At 35.6% G+C, this 19579-nt stretch overlaps 1 protein-coding gene across 4 annotated transcripts in view; it reads right to left on the bottom strand.

The window, feature by feature from the left end:
- Window positions 1–19579, bottom strand: part of vps50 (VPS50 EARP/GARPII complex subunit) — a 124548-nt gene that overhangs the window by 61562 nt on the left and 43407 nt on the right. For all 4 annotated transcript variants that reach the window (XM_042776966.1, XM_042776964.1, XM_042776965.1 and 1 more), the window contains exons 10-13: window positions 18338–18380; window positions 17323–17421; window positions 11550–11690; window positions 2743–2878 (exon numbers count right to left, since the gene is read on the bottom strand). In XM_042776966.1, coding sequence (XP_042632900.1) covers window positions 2743–2878; window positions 11550–11690; window positions 17323–17421; window positions 18338–18380 — 419 coding nt within the window. The remainder of the gene's footprint in view (window positions 1–2742; window positions 2879–11549; window positions 11691–17322; window positions 17422–18337; window positions 18381–19579) is intronic.

The following is a 19579-nucleotide window of genomic DNA, read 5'->3' as shown; positions in this document are numbered from 1 at the left end:
AAGTGGAAGTGAAAGAAATTATTACTATTAAGCAGTAAAGAAGTTAATTTCTAGTTAGGTAAAACTGAAATTATAAGTGTTATGTTAGAGCAGTAATGTAATCATCAGCAGAATTCACACATCTGAGGTGCTTTTTTGAAAAAAAATTTTTTTCTAGTTTGCTTGCTTTTTGACTTTGCATACAACCTTTTTGGCTTTTCATTGTACATGCACATTCAAAGCATCGCGTCTGGGGGCGTCAGCAGCGCTCGCGCTCTTTTAAACTCATAATAAACCGGTGAATGATCTGCACAGAAATGACACTGATCAACAGATAAAGTTTATATTTAGAATCCATTGCAATCTCTCGAAAACAGATGACAACAACTCACATCTGCATTAGCTGCTGTACTTCTTTGCGTGCCTGTTTAGCCATTTGCTTCGCAGCACCTTAAGTATGTGTTCAGAAGAAGGGACCCGCTACATTAATTGGTTTAATTGCAGGTGAGTGATAATTTAACTATATCCAATAAACAATGAGGCTAATATTTTGCTGACAATTTTGACTGGTTTACTACAGAGCCCCTGTCCCAAATGGAACACTTCACTTCATCAATACGGATTATGAAAATTATTTTTCTGCAATGTAGACCAGGCTAAATTATAGATTAATAAAATATTAAGTATATTTTGTTTGTTCCATTGGCAGACTTTCCACTTGTTTTATACATAAAGCTCGCTAAATGCATTTTATACTGTTAAATAAAATTGCATGCTATTTTCTAAAAGCCATTTCTGGCACAGTATATTTGAAAATGTATGACTATGCTGGAAGTAATTGTTCTTTAGATTACTGATGTGGAGAGAAGTACTGTACACAAATGTGTGTATTGCTAAGCTTATATAATTTACTTGAGTCACAGCAAATGTGAAAAATAAAGATGAACAGCATGAAAAATAGAAAGATTATAAAAAGACATACAATGTAAGTACAAGACAATTGCTAAATTCTAAAGCAGTACACAGCTGACGGTGCTAAAAGTCACAAAAAAATACCAGTTTTAGAGAAAATAAATACAGTATTTCCATTAAAACGAATGATTTACTTCCCTCATTTAATATTCATGTAAAATAACCACAACCCATCATAACCTACAGGAACAATGCCTGTTCAGTTAGTAGCATTTCGTATGCTTCCCTCTGTAGGGGTTATTAGGGTACTTTAGAAAGGTTCAATGAATTTCCAATGACACACCTAACCAAGAACAAGCACCAATCTGTTTCAGCACTGCTCAGTAACCTCAGAAATCGAAGCTGAGGCAAGACAGAAAGACAAACGTTACAAACTACATTGTAGCTGGCTAATAGCACAGCGCCCCTTTCAATTACCTGCTCAATCTCCTTTGCCACTGCTTTGCCGATTACAACTCACACCAAAAGCCATTTCCTCTAAATACACAAGACAGGACATTACACTGTAAAAGCACAAAAGTAATGCTTATAAAACTAACTATCAAGGGTAGTGAGCACCCTAATGAATCCCTAGCTCTTTCTACTAAAACTGATTTAGAGTTACATATAAAGGAGCCAAAATACAGAACGAGTCGACCTCCAGACAGTTTGGAGAAACACAAGAGGACTCAGAGAGTTGCATCAGCAGAAAGATGAACCACAGGTGCCAAAGAACACTTAAAAAATACTATTACAGTCAGAGATGAAGCACAGCAAGTAGACTTCATGACACATTTCACATGAGTTTGAATCTGGCTTGGGACATTTACAAATCCTATGCCTCATATTTTGTCTTATCTTTACCCATTTCTACCCTCCAAAAAAACAAACAAAAAAAAAACAAACAAAAACAAAACCATCCTCAAACAGTATCTTGCCTGCATAAAAAATACAATTCATATTACATTTTATAAACTATTAAGATAAATTAAAAACTCCTAAAAGAAAAGTTAACATTAACATTATTTAACAATCTAATTTTTATTTTATTTCAGCTTGTTGCCAAGGAAATATCTAATTTTCATTTAATTAAACTTGATGTAGATGTATAAAAAACTAGGAAAAATGACACAACAAAATTACTACAACCTTAACTAAAATTCTAATTAAAAATCAAATATTGAAAAAATATTATAATAGTATCCCAATGATACTAAAACAACACTCTAACTATATTATGTATAATTATATTGTCTAATTTCATTGGCAGGTTTTAATTATTTATCGTACTAAATTTACTGAAAACCCAATGAAATCATGCAAAGTAATATCATATTTAAGGTCCGAGACTAAATTCATATACAGTTTGGCTAAGGTATTTTATCTTGTTTAAAGGATGTTTTCACTGGAAAACAAGACCTACTGCTGAAGGATTGTACAAGAAGCGTTATGATGGGGAATATGAAGTGTTGATATTTCAGCCTGCTTGAACCTGATATCTGATCAGAGCCACTGATTGTATCATGGGAAGCCGTTTTGATGCTTTGTTTGGTGCCATTGTTGTTATTGTTCTGCTTCTGCTGACTATCTCTACATGACAGCTCGGGCCCAGCATCTGGAATTTTGCTGTGATTGTCAGCCAAAAAGTATATTACTGACACAACATATTTTGAATCTTTTGAAAAGTGCCATTGGTAAGACTGAAATAAATAGCTGTCTTTTGTCACTTTTATTATATTCAAAACACAGTTTAACTAAAAAATGAACCCAGGACTCTTTACAGAGGTGCCAAGAGGGACCGATTTTGCTTACCTGCTCCAGGAGTCGTCTCTTCTTCTTTGTAGTGCTCATCGTGCCACTGCATGGTTAGGTGGTAACTGAGCATCACCTCCCACAAGGCCTTGCAGAGATCAGTCAAGCAGGGGATGTAGCTGTCTGTAGTAATGTGCTGGGGTGAGAAAAAGAAAAGCAAAGAACTTCATTCTCAATGTTTCCATTTTTACAAGTACCTACAGTTTCACCATGAGAACAAGAGCTGATTTCAAAAAGTAGTGTCAACAAAGATACACAGGAACTTCAAAGATTTCAAGATTTCAAATAAAAATAAATGCATTTTTAAAAATGTCTTTTCATTGAAGAATTCTGAAAAAAAAAAAAAAAAAAAAAAAGTTTCCACAAAAATATTAAGCAGCACAAATCTTTTCAACATTAATAATAGGACACTGATTCCCTGAATCAATGCACAATGAAATGGACAAAAAAAAAATGAATTACGACATGGAATTTACTTTTTTTACAAACTTAAATTTGGAAAAATTGATTTAAGACGACTCAATACTTTGTAAGGATACACAGACTCCATAAAAATTCAAATCTGAGAAAAAAGCCACTAATGATCTGGCGAAGAAGCCAGTTTGGCGTGACATTATGTGTCTCAGATGTGTGTGTATCCCTAAATCTAGCGGAAGAGACATTTGGAAAACAGTAAATCTGACATCGAGGAAGCATGAATACACCAGAGATAATGATTGACCTGCTGTGGACCTTAATGAATATTTACCACACAATCAATCCTTCAAAACCTCTGAGAATCTCTAGCATTCCTTGGAACACTATAATTAGAAATAATACCATAGAGACAACAAAACAAGCTCCTGTCTGGGATGAAAGACTGTATATCAAATCGGGAGGTGGGCTGTGTACAAAATAAAATACAGTTGGAATCAACTTTGACTTCGGTGACACGGGTGTTCTTAGAAGAGCTGACAAACTTCCTTTGGTCAGTGCAATTTGTGGCGGGGGAAAGCTGACATAAACTTTGCCATGTCTAGAACCGCTGCATTGCCGACTCATCCATACACATATTCATCAGTGCTGTCAGCAGTGAGATGCTGGAGCTCTATCTCTGCCTTTTCTTCTTAACCTGCTGGAGCCTGGTAAATTACGATCGGCCTGAGGCTCGCCGAGGCTGTTTTTGAAGGCAAGGGAACGGCACATAGCAACACAGCCTCCATCTGTGGAAAAGCTAACAGTTTTTGTACTTTAGTTACAATTTATGTATCACCGTCATCACTTTTCACAACGGAACCAGTGTTACTGCAAGGCTTCTTTGTAAGTTTACCAATGGACTCTGTAAAATAGGCCCCACCACAGAGGCCTTTCAGCTTCTGATTGTGTATTGCCAAACATATACCTAATCTACTTTACTGAAGCTTTACTTAGTATACCATCGAGGTCACTGTGTAGGAACTTCAAATATGTGAACAACATTTACATAGCAGATGGCATAGGCGTGTTGCCAGCTCATGTTTATGTTCTATGAGAGAGAGCATAAAATTAAACTAATTTTAGTCTGGGAAACTATCAAATTTAACTGTCTACTAATTGAAATTCAAACAATGACTCCAAAAATTTATTTGATTTTCTCCGTTTTATAACATTTATCTCTCACGAACCTAAAAACACCTGTGCGAATGTGAGATTAAATAAATATTAAACTTGTATATAAAATGTAAATATGCAATATGCATTTAAATACATATGCATTTAAGTAAATATGCATGACAAAAGACAAAAGCTTTTACTGTTACGAAAATATTCATAAATGTATTCAGTCCATATTTTACCTGCTGTGAGTTCAAGATCACAAGCTCAGATGGGTTTTGTAAGTTTTCATTGTTCCCTTTAGCTTATATTCTTCATCAGATCAATTCCGTCCCACAAATCATAAATAAATTGTTTGTTTCCTTTAAATACATGATCACTCAAAAGTGCGCTGTCAGGAAGTGTTTTTAATGTTTTTGAAAGAAGTCTCTTATGCTCACAAGGCTGCATTTATTTGATCAAAAATACAGTGAAGTATAAAAATATAATTACAATTTAAATAATGTTTTTCTATGTAGTTATTCCTGTAATGGCAAAGCTGAGTTTTCAGCATCATTACTCTAGTCTTCAGTGTCACATGATCCTTCGGAAATCATTTTAATATGCTTATTTGGAGCTCAAGAAACTATTCATAACATTGAAAACCGCTGTCTTGCTAAATATTTTTGTGGAAACCACAATGTACTTTTTCAAGATTTTCTGATAATAACTAGCAAAGAAAAGCACACTTTTTTTTGTTGAGAAAATGGAATCTCTAAAACATAAATGAACACTTCTGAACACATTCATTAAACTGAACTCCTTGATGCATAAACTTGTTTCAGCCCTGTTTTGACCCAGTACTCAAGAACCAGCGTGTCTAAAAAAAAACCCATCAGTTGTTTTAAGAGTCACTTAGTCAAGACTATGAATTAAAAATCACACTCATTCAACAAACTGAGAATTTAAAACAAACAATCAAATGAATAAAACACTAATTCACTTTTTGTATTCACATGCTGAGACACAATGCGACTTGATCCGAGTGGCTGCAATAAATCTAATTAGGCCTGTGCTGCATACAGATAAAGCTTTGGGCATTTAGAGGTGATTCATCACTTACGGTAATTCTGCAGTAACAGATAAACAAGCTCATAAGACACCATCCCACACAACTCATTACACTAGAGCAGTTCCAGCTAATGCAATGAACTGTGGCTCAAGCATTATACTAAAGGAAATGTGTAACATTGCCAAAGCTGCCAAAATGTATGCTCAAGGTCAAAAGCAGTAATTATATGATCCATTCGTCTCATTTGAAGTTGATTAATTGTTTAGAACAGCGTCATCCCTCCTTTGAATGAAGTTGTATAGCTGCCATCATTGAGTGTAAGGAGAAACATGGATGCTCAGCTGGATTAACACTGATCCAGTGGTTACTACACAGGAAGTATAGTATTCTAATTGATGCCTAATGACTCCTGTACGTGAGCAGAGGGAGAAGTCAGCCATCCCACTCAAACAATCAATCCCCTAACCTCTCCAGATGACTTCCTGCTATGGGGATCAAGGTATTGTTGCCTGGCAACTGAGCGTTGGTGGAGAGAAAGGATGATAAATGTCTTTCTAATCTCAAAGGAGTCATATTAGACAGACAGATGGACATTTATAGCTGATATTTTGAGCCGAACGTTTCACACTCTGAGATGATGAATGGGATTGCACAGAAACAGATTCAGGTCAGTGGTGACTTCACTGAATGGCCAGTTGGGAATTACATCCCCCCCCCAAAAAAGAGAAAGTTCTTTCAAGTACTCTTACTTTTTTCTCCCTATAGTCTCAAAGACATCACTGGGGTTGCTTCAGTGCTAATCGCTATATGCCGTGACAGAGTACAGATCTGGGCAGCAGAGATACAAGCAAATCATACCCATTTTCAAATATGATTGTAGTAAATCTCTTACAAGTGCAGAAGACAGAGAAAAAAACAAAAAAACTGAGGGGAAATGTGCTGCTGCGGTCAGCAGGCTGTAAACATGTGAAGTCAGCAAATCTCTGTGGCGTCTTCTCTATCATAACCAAGCTCAAGAAGTCACACCAAAGATGGCAGAGCTGGAGAGGCTCAGCCGGGATCAAGGCTTTTCTAGTTCTTCAGGAACAGGACGTTAGGATCACATACTAGTACGGATTTGTAATATTAGGCAACTTTCTTCCTTTTTTTTTTTTTTTGCTGTTACTTTTATCACTGGTCCTTTATTACACACACCCACACACATTTCAGAGCTACATCTTAAATGGCTTAAAATCCTTTAAAGTTTTATAAGGAAGAACAACAACGATTTATATTTATATGCACCAATATAATGTTACATGTGATGCAAATGTCAAAATGTATTATTTTGCATTATGGTAGTATTTTCAGTATTTTCAGGTCGTAACACAGTACTGTGCAAGGAACTGCATGAAAATGTCATTATTTTTCAAATATTTGCCCCTGTAATTATAATTTGTGTGAAAAGCAATATAAGCTGTTGGTCAAGTTGAGTCATGCGTTTCAAACACTGTAAAAACTACTTTTTTGAAGTTGTAAATAAGGTGTGGAGGTTTATTAAAATGCTATTTTGGATGTTCCACTTTATAATTTCATGTTTAATGTGTTACTTGCTGTATCTTTCAGTTAATATTACTTTAAATTTACTAGCAATACCTGAGTGAAGGTCGCTTCTACAATGATTTAATTTTTTCAGTGAATAAGCCTGGGTTGGATGAACTACATACACAATGACATATTTATCCGATTAATGCAATAATGATGGTTCAACTTCCCACATGATTATCAAACAAAGGGAGAGTAATTAGTCTGGTGCAGGATTGGCGCTTAGAAAATAGCTCAGAACAGATCTAAAAATCAGCTCTGGTAATCTTTCTGTGCGCTGCTTAAACTGCAACTGCTTCACTAAGAGTCAGAAGTCAATGAGGCACTTTCTACCCAAATGTTGATCCCTGGACACCCTATAGAGAGGGAAGATGGCTGGGGAAAAAAAAAAAAAAAAACGTGCTGACCCAATTCTTTATGAGGGTTTAATGAAATGCAAGTCAATTTCTATAAACACCCTTATCTGAGCTTTTATTCTTACATTGCAGCTTAGGGGAACCTTACAGGGAAACATTACAACCTGCTGCATCAGTATGTGGTCAATATTTACACAGTCACATAAAGAACAGCACAACACATTTCTAACTTCAGCAGGACAACTCATGCCTCTAATCACTAATGTGCAGCTTTATTCTGAGATTGTGTCAGGTCTCATCCTTAATGAATCTTGAAACTGCTGCATGTGTGGCCTTCCTTATTAGCTACATCAGTGTAGCTCCCCTGCTGTCTTACTGAACAGAATCAATCAAACTTTCCCACGTTTAGAACTTCCACTGACAAAACTCCACATGCAGTCCTTGCGTGAGAGTCAGTTCTCAAAATGCGGCATAATCAGAGACGCCACAGATAACAGTTTGCACATATTTACTATTCATGAGGCTGACAGTTCAGAATATGACAGCTTGATAGCACAGAATAAGAAAGACAGCGAGACAGCTCAGAAGATATTTGCTAAAGCTATTAATATAATTAGGGGCGGGAAGCGAGAACCCATTCTTGTTCAAAATCCATTTAAAAAAAATACAGCATTTCATAATGTTCAGTTTCATTAACTATCCAGCAGTGCGCAACAACGCTACTGAATCTACAAAACAGGATGACTGGTGCAGTGCAATTTAACATGATTAAAAACGTCATTTTTAGTGAAACTATGCAGTCAAAAAACAACCATTGCATGTCCAACTTGAACCTGTTGCAACTCCTGAATCGAAATTCCCACTTAAATGACTAGATTTTGCCAGCGCAAGAACACCAAACACAGTAATTATGACTGACTCCTGAACAAATGACTCTTATCAACTGGTTCTTTTTAGCGAATCATAAATCACACAGCGGCAACAATGTTGTTTGATTCAAATAAATTACTCTTACAGTTCTTGTTAGCGAACCAAAAACATACAATTCTCGACTCAAAATGGAATCAGAATAGTTAAGAGGAGCCAGTCTCTACAAAAAACTGCATTGAACTATTGAAATGCACTTACTTTCCAATGCACATCCTGTTAAACATTAATAAACAGGAGTATGAGATGTACAGCACTGAGACACATGGGAATAACCTTTTGTAGAGATGGACAGCAGTGTTAGAGGTGGAGAGGAAGCTAAAGAGAAGCTGATGTGATTGGCACGCTCTCATGAAGTGCTCATGTTCAGCGGCAAGGTCAATAACCACTAGGGCCCCATCTAGAGCTCTCTAAAATAAGAGTGTGAGGGATTCATTCAACTATACTGATGGTAAACAACACTGACACTCAGCCATAACATAACTTGCAGAGAGTGTGCAATTTTTAACATTTATTTTCCCTTTATTGATGTTCACAAACAAGGCCTTCCTCGCGTCTGTTCATCTACTTCACTCATTGCCCAAAGCCGACTACAGAGAGTGCTCTGAAGGGATGAGATTATGATAGTTTCATGTAAAATTCATGTAGCGCTCTGTATTATGATGTGACCTTTGGAGCGCTGCATTTTAATTCCCACGCTGCGGTTCAAAGTTCAGGACACATTAGCATACCTCTCGTCGTGTTTACTTTGTGACGACTAGATGCTCAGGAGAGTTTGAGAGCCAGAAGGATGACACATTGTCCATGATGCTCAAAACAAATGCATCTGCCTTGTGGTGAGGTGAGATGAGAAGATAAACACAATCTAGGAAAATCTGACTTGGGGCAAAACCCAGATACAGGATTCATTTTCTTTCTCTTTCAGAGGTTCAAAGGTGCACCGTATCCAGAACGGAAAATGAAATGAGCAACAGTGCATCTGATTAAGAAAATACTGTAGTCTTTTTTTAGAATATGTTTCAAAGCAATGTCTTAGAGAAGGAAAATCAAAAGATTTTATCAGCTGAGCAGTCACCCCCTGTCTGAGTGTTACAGGCATGGCACATGTTGCTATGGCCCACACAAGCAATCACATTACAGCATGACCTGTCAGGTGGCTGCTTATGACATCAAAAACAACGGTCTGGGTGTCAAAGAAAGTCATCAAACCATGGCAAAATTAAACCAGATAAACCATCATTCAAGGTAGCATATCATTCAAAGGTCTGAGGTGAGAAATACTTTTTTTATGTTTTTGAAAGAAGTCTTGTATGCTCACTAAGGGTACATTTATTTGCTGAAAATAAATACATATAAATAAATATAGTCAATATTATGAAATACATATAAAATAACAGTTTTCCAGTTTAATATATTTTAAAATGTAATTTATTCCTGTGATGTCCAAACTTAATTTTCAGCAGGCATTACTCCAGTCCTCAGTGTCACATGATCCTTCAGTATTCATTTTAATATCCTAATGCTAATAATTTGCTGCTCAAGAAACACTATGATCAAAGCTGAAAACTGTTGTACTGCTAAAAAAAAATCTGTGGAAACAGCAATACTTTTTTCAGGATTCCTTGATGAATAGAAAGTACAAATATTTTTTATAACAATGATAAAGTCTTCTCTGCCGCTTTTGATCAATTTAGTGTATAAACACTCAAGAGGGGTAAAACAAAGCTTCCTTTCCAAATCATTCACTTACTTGGCATTAATGCTAAGCGTATTCGGTTCTGTACAAACATCTGTTGATCGTACCAGCTGAACTTGAACATAAAGGGCTATGTTTTACCTCAGATCAGCAGATAACAATATTCCCTTCTGACACGCAAATATAGTACTGCCAGGTGCAGCTAAGCTTACGCCAACTATTCGAGCTCTGGGCCAATAGTAGATTGTAGAAAGACTTCACACACTTCAATTTAAACGTGGAATAGGATGAGCATATTAATTATAGAGAAGTGAAACCAGGCTTCTCTTAAAATGGTTTCCGAGCAAGTTGAGAAAATGTTACACAAAGTGGAGAAAACTTTTTTTTTTTTTTTTTTTTTTTTTTTTTTTTACATAAACTAAATAGCTAAAACCTGTTAATGGGTCAATGACAAATAGAAATGTCCATGATAAAGAAAAGAGAAAATCTTGCAAATTCTAGTTTAAATCATGTACCAAGTTCTTAGAAATATGCACTACCACTCAAAAGTTTGGGTTCTATAATATTTTTATGTTGTTTTTGAACGATATTGATACTTTCATTCGGCAAGAATGTATTAAATTGCTTACAAAAGCAAAATTGAAAGCCAGTTACAAAAGCTTTCTATTTCAAATAAATGCTGTTCTTTTCCACAAAAAATATGAATCGACAACTGTTTACAGCACTGACAATACTAAATGTTACTTGAGCACCAAATCAGCATATTAACACGATTTCTGAAGGACCATGTGACAAAAATGGAAAATTCAGCTTTGCATCACAGGAATAGATGTTCATCTAAGAATGGATTTATTCAAGAATGATTTGTATTTTTAATTTATTTTTCAATAAAGTAATAAATTCAATTTAGAAATCAATTTAGACTCTTAAGAGTGTCATGTCAATGACCCACTAAAACAATTAAGAAAAGAGAAAACTTTTCATAAATTAATAGTTATAATCTTTCAGTTTAATGCAAAAATACTTATTAGGAGTCACAAAGAAAAATGAAATAATCATTATCGGTAGTGCTCCATCTACTGGAGGAGCTTAATATTATTAATCAATATATAATCTCCCACTTGCAATATCATATGGTAATAAAAATGACCCAGAAAAGACGACTGTAATTTTGTTTGTGATTTAAAGGTTCAGTGCTTCTATACAAATGCAAATGAGAATTTTAGTACCCAGGGTTGAAGCCGCAGTGAGAATGCATTTTGTGGTGAGTAGCTACAAAGTGCTTGGCAGAGACTCCACTTTTTTTTTTTCTGTTAACTCAAATGAATTGCTTCATGACTTGCTCATGAATGAGATCACCTGCCTTGTTCACTGCGCAATAGGTTTCCTTCGCTACAGCTAGACAAATATATGTCATTTCCAAAGACAGGAATCTAACCTATTTTTCGCCTGTCTAGAGCACAATGAGAGTGAAATCAATGAATGATTTCTCACTCAAGCGATGAATTTGGTTCACAGTGACTTTTGGAAGTGACCTCTGTGTGTGTTCACCAAGTTTATCTGATTTTCACAGACATCCATCAACAGGAGATTTGGGAGAATGGATGGAGAATGTGTATACCGTGCAAAGGTCCTTGTATGGCATCTTCTGGAACTTGGTGTCGGCGTTGCCTGCACACAGCTCTACGTATCCCAGCACCACCTGGAAGACAGTGTTGTGAATGGCCTGGGTGAAGTGCATGTGCAGCTGATCCATGGCCGTCTGGGAAGAAAGAGGAAAAACAGGAATGAGTAACACTGGATCTGTGGGAAGAGTTATTTTTTATATAGCATATTCACAAAGGCACCAATAAAACAAAGAAATATCAATATCTGTTTCCACAACAGTACTAAGCAGTTTAATATTAAAATGTTTCTTGAGCATCAAATCAAAAAGCGTTATTAGAATTTGACCTTGAAGACTGGAGTAATGGCTGCTGAAAATTCAGTTTTGCCACCACAGGAATAAATTAATTTTAAAACATTAAAATAGAATAGTTATTTTAAAATGTAAAATTTCACTATATTGCTGTTTTACTATATTTTGATCGAATAAATGCACCTTTGGTGAGCATTAAAAAGTAAATTCTAACTCCAAACCTTTGAATAGTAGTTTGTATAAATATTCCGATACTGGACAAAATATTGTTATATTTATGCTTGAAACAAGGGATGAAAAACAACTATAGAGTATGTAAAAAGATTAATAAAAGACATTCCCTGAAATCAAGTCTTATAAGTGTACTTTGCTCTATGGATGTTCAGATATTTTTACTGGAAGCTAGAAGAAAATTACAAGATAATCTATTTTCCCTGCCAAAGGAGATCTGTTTGAAGGTAAAACTTCTGGGTAACAGTGGGCCTGACTCACACTCTCACAGGAGATGAATCATTATGAACTACATACTGAAGCTCAGTATAGTCCCAAGACTCCCAACGAGAAAAGAAACAATTTGCTGCAACTTAATTATGCTTTTTCCCTCTCGCTTTCACTGCTCTCCTTCTTCCTTCAGCCATGAGCGCATCCCTCCCCCAGCTTTGGCTGAATTCAGTCAGTAAAAATGGCAGGATATTTGCCTTCTCCTGCAGGTCAATGTGTTCAAAAGCAGATAGGAGGAAATATTCAAAAATATTCAAACGCATTTAAATGAAAATGATGGAGCTGATGGAGTCATCAACTTCTGCATTTGTTCTGTGAGGGAAAAGATTGGTAAAAAATAAACCTGAAAACAGCAAACCGTAATAACATATCTAAAAGGCAAACGTGATGGAAATATTAATTGTGCTGAGAAAAACGAGCAATTAGATCAATTAGATAGAAAAAAAAAAAAAAAAAAACAAGAAAAACAGAGAAGATGAAAAGATGTAGAATTAGATGTGCAGTCATTAGGCTAATTGCAGAGTTCATGGAATAGAGCCTGAAAGAACAGCACCTCTTTACAGACATAAACAACAGTTTTAATGAATGATGTACAAACTGAAACAAGGTTTGCGTTTGATTTGTTTTAAACTTTGAAGCTAGAAGGTCAGCAAATATCTAGCTAAAATCATGCTGGAAAAACTTGGTCAGATCCATGATGAAATATCCGTCAGTGACGTCTCTTTAGAGTTGTGAAAATGGCCAAACGAAGCAGGGGAAAATTTGGAAGATTCAGCTTATAGGGCAGCAACTAATGCAAGTGTTTGAGTTTAATAATAATTTTTGGTTTGATTAAAGATTAAAAAAAAATAACAATAAATGAAAAGATGAAAAAAAAAAAGTTTTCAATTGCGAGTCAAATGGTGTAACAGAAACCTTGAATAAATATAAAATGTATGAATTCATATTATGCATTGTTTTAATACTATACAGAGGTCTATAAACACTGTGATATAAAATGCACGTAGCTTTTTAAATCAGAAAATGTAAAATGACTAAATTATAAATAATAGTTTAAAAAAGCACAAACTGTGTTAACCTTTACAAAAGTGTTAACGGGGTCATGAACTGCCTTTGTTTATTATGTCATACTGTTCTCTGTAGTCCACTTATAATATAACTTTTTTATGATGCACAGCATCGTATTTTAGTTTCAATCTTTCTGAAAATCTTGCATAGAATTGTGCCTTGTTAATAAATGAATCTGTGGTAAAATTAAGTGAACAAAGGACCAAGTTCTTACTGACACAGTCTGGATCTTCATTAAATATAAACTTTAAAACTTTCCTAATGTTGGGATCAGAAGGAAGACAATGCAAAGACTGTGATTTTTTCTGGTTTCTGCGTAGACTTGAGTTTGTCTCTCTCGTTATTTACACTACATGTGCTAATCGGTGGGCGGGGCTAAACAGGCATTGATGTAGAAGCGGGCATTGATCTTGTGCGGAGGCGGTGTTTAGCCACACTATTATTTCAAAGTGGAACATTCCACAAACCTGCCATTTTGGCAGATTGGTTCAATATAAGCTGTTTTAAGACTAACGAGAAAGTTCTGAGTTCTGAAACTTACAGGATGTTTTTTATAGTACAATGACCTCTTATATGTAAAAGGATCAAGGGAATTTTGATTCGTCAGTTCATGACCCCTTTAACCTTTACAAGGTATAACGTTCTACAGGAACATACATTCTGAACATATTAACATTACTGTCTTTAGGGATGTTTTTTTCCATATCTACATACATTTCTGTATTATCTGACCTAAGAAGTATGACCCACATTAATAGCAAAATTGCCTTAAACTTACTCAGCAAATTGATGCATTTTCAAAAACATTTATGCATTTTAATGCATGGATTGTTACTGACAAGCCAAAGTCCAAAATTAACACTCACCAAGTGTCAAATGAGAAGCTACATTTCATAATAAAACCGACAAAATCAATCCATGAACGGTTCATTAAAATTAATACTTTAGTCAAAATGATTGCTTTGACTTGCTTTCTTTTGGTTGGCGTGTACAAGATTTTTGGCACTTAAAGTTTAATTGCAACTCGCAGTTAGGACAAGCTGTTGCAAAATGGAAATACTTAAATGACTTTGAATTAATAAGACAAAACCTCTCAAAAGAATTACATAATTTAAGCAATCTGTTAAAGCACCTGAATCTGTCGGCAACCACATGACATTCAATACTAAGTTAATTATTTTCATAATCAATTTTTATTGATTTTATAAATGACTCGTTGCAGGGGAAAGGTTCTCAAAAGCCTGCATGGATTTGATCATGCATCCCAGTTAAGTGTCCTGAATCACCTAATAATCTCTTCAGCCAGGGAATGACCCTCTCAGGGGTCTCCAGAGAGGCGACTCTTAAAATCCGAATCTGTTTCAAGGGTTACGTTTGATTCACACATCTTAAAGTTGGTCCTTCAGTAATTACGGGTTGATCGGCTTTAACACCCTCGCTCAGTAACCACTGATGAAACTGCCATAGTCTGGACTGCAGATGGCAAATAAATTAAGTGCTTAGAGGTATGTGTGTGAGCGTGAGCGAGTGAACGTATGAATGAATAAACACAGGACAGCTGCCATCTACCCAAGAGGCTTTGGTGATCAAAGTGACACGAGGAAGGTTCTTTTAGATGAGACGGGGGATGTCTCAGGACGCACACTTGAATACTTATACACAGGCAGGCTGATGGACGAACACACACAATAAGAAATGCCCACACAGACACACATAGGATAACATTAGCTTTACAAAATATAACTTGACTGTAAACAAGACTTTAATATAAAAAAAACTCTATATTAATTATATAAATAATATCTTGATAGAACTATTTATACAATGAATATATTTTAAATAATTTTTGAATTAAAATTGACATTGTCATTTATTCCTGTGATGTTAAAGCTGAAATTTTCAGGAGCTATTGCATCAGATGATACTTCAGAAATCACTCTAATATGCTGATTTGATGCTCTATAAACATTTTTTTTTTAATTATTATTAATGATAAAAAAATACTGCTTAATATATTTGTTGCAACTTTTTTAGGATTCTTTGCCGAATAGAAATGTATTTAAAATATTTTTTAAATAACATTAAGATTTTTTTTAGTCACTTCTGATCAATTTATTGTGTCCTTGATGGATAAAATTATTAATGTTTAAAAACATTCTTACACCAAACTTTTGAAAGGCAGGGTACAGTATATACATATAAAGTATTTACATCCTATAATATATACTATATATAATCATATTATACCGCTCTGAGCAGTCCATGATCGGACTACCTTTTATTTTTTTAATGACGGATGGGATGCCAGCAATATTTGAACCAGCAACTGTTATTTTATCCAGAATGCTGGCAAAAAGGTCTAAATTCATAATGAAGGTGCATCAGGCATCACAAGAAGAAATTTTCCTTTAGTTACAGTTTTCAAGGTCAAAATAAATGAGGAGAAACACTGTGGAAAAAAATAATAGACTGCATTCCCAGATATTTATATCCAGACAGGATTTCTCTGAGGACCCGGGTTAGCCCAAAAAACAGTAGGTGATTTGCTCCGTATATTTAGTTTTTTTGAGAAACACAGATATGTTCAATGCAGATGAGAAATAAATCACAAAGTAAACATGTTCTCTGAGAAAACTAGTCCTATAGGTGTAGACCTAACACTACATACTGTATACCATCATTAAAAAAATGTAAAAATAGTTGTAAAAATACACGCCTTAAATTTCAGGTGTTTGACAGAGTGCTGTGAGCTGATGATCGGAGATCTCCATCTGAACAAATTTTAAATGGTTCACCCAACTTTATCCAGTCATTTCACAAACACATGCAACCACGCATGTCTAATACTTGAAAAAAAAAAAAAAAAAATTTAATCCTGTAGATCAATGGCAGAGCAACAATACCGGGACATTTCTACCTGAAAATTGCTTTATAAGGGGATGGGGAAGGCACCATGGAAGTGGTAGAAGTCGGCTTATAATAAAACCAACGAGATATTTTTCCCGGATTCTGCTTTTGATCACAGCTTTACTTTCTTCTGGAAAAGAGAAGTGGAATACAACAGAGTGCACTTCTCTTCTGGCAAATCCTGTGTCAGGTATGAATCATCTTCCCATTTTGGGGAGAAAAAAAAAAAAAGAGAGAGAGAAAAGTGGCACGGAGAGGGAGACACTGAATAAAGCTGCCATGACCATGTCAAAGATTTATCCAGGTGAATATTTGTGATAACTGTGATTATTGTGCACTTGCAATTCAAATATGGCAATTTTACATGAATACAGAAATGCCATGAAAAGCACTTCAAATAAACAAAAAATAAAAGTACAAACGTCTCTGAAGCACTTTGGGGTGTGTGTGCACCGTCTATTGTTGTTCATGCCACTCTCAAAAAGTATAATCAAGCCGTTAAATGGCGTTCGCTTTCATCTTATTTTATTAATTTATGTATATGGAAAATACATTTGGCTGATCAAGGTCGGATCATTGCAAATTGATGAGAGAAAGTCAAGAATTTAGGACAGAAATATGAATGCATTATAGTGGAAAAAATGCATACATTAAATAATGCATAAAAATTAAATAAACTTAAAATAAACAATTTAAAACACTACAATTTTGGATGAATAGAAAGTAGACTCAAGTGGACTCATATTTTAAATATGTTAACATTTTATATTACTCATGTTATACACTTTCTCATTTGTTCACAAGGAAAATCATATATTTTGCTGATGTATGATTCAATGTGAATAAAGTACTTCTTCATAAGGTGTATGTGTATTAAGCTTCCACTGTGTGCAAGTGTCACAAACAATACAAACAGAAAAATTGGTTAACCTTATTTAAATGACAATTCAGCATCAGCCAAAATATCAAGATCGTGACAGCTCCAGCAGCGATGACTCACCTGTGTCTTCCCCAGCAGCTTATATGCCAGCTGAACTTTGGTGTAGTGAGAAACATCAAAGTGTTTGCAGGTTTTGGACAGTGCCACATCTAGCTGTTCCTGCACAGACGAGCATCAAATCAGTGAGATCAGCAAAGGAAGTTCAATGGCATAATTTGAGTGCATATGGAAAGCAGATACAGTCAAAAATAACTTAGAAGTCTCATTTTATGGCGCTGAAATGTACAATTACCACAAATGAATGAGGGCCATAATAATCAATGGTTTAAATCACTGATGATACTGAACGCACAACTTCATTTTGAGCTCAAAGATAAGCATTCACATTCTTAATGAGTTGGGACGTGCGCTGCTACAGAAATAGAAAAGTGGCATGAATCACTGTAATTTTGGTAGCAGCGCTCTTCATTGGCACAGACGCTAATGCGTGTGAAGAGACAGTGAACGAGATAAAAAGATGAGGAGGAAGGGAAAAGAAAGAGTGAGAGACAGACATTAAAAGAGAAACATGAAAGAATAGGGGAAAATGAGTTAATGAGTAAAGGATTTGTATGCGAGGCTGGACGCCATCCAGTTACATTTGCCACACTGAAATCTCTGCATTATATAGTAGATAACACAAACAGCACTGCTGGGGAATCTCGGTGTGTGTGGGTATGTGTGTTTTGTGGCAGTATAAGCTTGAACGAAGCTGTCTTAAAAGACAGCAATTTATTTAATAAAACACAGTCCATCTGCCTCTGGGCTTGAGAGACCAAATGCTGGCAGACTGACACCCTGAGCGCCACTGTTAGACGTACAAACGCATGGTCAAGTGTTCCTTCCGATCTGTTTAATTCATATAATGTTGAGGAACTACATCAGGGCAACTGCTGTTGTTAAATCTGTCAAGGGTGCGTGAGTGTTTCTGAAGGGAACAGGGTGATCTGAGATTGAAAGAAGATGAAGAAGAAGGTCACCATCCTAGATTCTCGTACCCTTGTCTAAGGACAAAAACGAAAAAGAAGTCACATACCTCGATTTGCTCCAGAGTGTCTTGCAGTTTGGAATTCAACTCACTGAGGAAGAAAAAAAAAGCAAGACAAGGGAGGCAAACAGTGAATAGGAATACAAAACAACAGAAATGTTGGTTCATTGTGAAGCACAAATAACCATTGTATTCTGTTTGCAGAGTAACACAAACCACCAAAAACTTTATAGGAACATGTTGGGATGAAAAACAGCTAGCTTTCTCAGAGAAATGGAAAACCAGCCTCACAGACGGTGACATTTCTGTGGAAAAAACAGGCAGTGACATTTGAAAAACAGGGGTGTATTTTTACCGAGCGTGGCTTCTTGCTTATCTTGTGCAGCTGGAACAAGACTGATGTGTGTTGTTAGTGTCGAGAGGGGCGTGCTAAACTAGTCAGTGGGTTTTCTGAATGAGGGAGGGAAAAAAAATGACTAGTCTGTCTTAGGAAAGCCAAGAATAATAAGGCTGTTTTAGGTTAATGTCAATCACACACACCAATCATACGTCTTTCTTAGGAAACTCAAAAGTAAAGCTGCCTTTCCACTATCACCAACATTCATGTACGCTTGTCACATTTCAGCCCTAATTGTAGTCGCACAGTGGAACTTTCAAACTGGTCGTGAAGCAGCCGTTACCCTCGGTTTATTCACCATGATAAACTGAATGAATAATGAATGTATAAATATATACACACAAAACAAATGACCGCCAATATGTATGAATGCATGTAGGTTTTTAGAGCTAATTCATGTAAATAAATGGTAATAAAATGATTCTTTGGGACATAATTATTCATAAGTGCATATTTTACAGAAAGAGTGTTTAAGGATTAACGGTTTAGTGTAATATTGGTAATTCTCACATCTCATTCAGTTTCAGTTTGAATACATTACATCCGGTCTGACAGTCGTGTATGGTCTAGACGTAAAATAAATAAACAACACATATGGTCAGAACTCTGTGTAGCTCCTGTTATTTTCTGCATTGGAAATGAATACCTCCAATCTGTCATTTGTCAGACATACTGAAAAGGTGGCTTAAGGATTTTTTCTGTTTGCTCATTTGAGCCAGTATTGCACTTGCCCTACTAACAATTTGAAAAAAATAAACACACACACACACACCCGGTCAAAAGTTTGGGGTCAGAATTTTTTTTTATGTTTTTTTTACAGGAGTTTTTTTTATGCTCATCAAGGCTGCATTTATTTGATTAAAAAAAACAGGGAAAAAATTATATTGTGAAAT

Source organism: Cyprinus carpio, chromosome A19, assembly GCF_018340385.1.
Source record: "Cyprinus carpio isolate SPL01 chromosome A19, ASM1834038v1, whole genome shotgun sequence".
Taxonomy (NCBI): Eukaryota; Metazoa; Chordata; class Actinopteri; order Cypriniformes; family Cyprinidae; genus Cyprinus; species Cyprinus carpio.
This window is presented reverse-complemented; position numbering and strand designations above follow the sequence as displayed.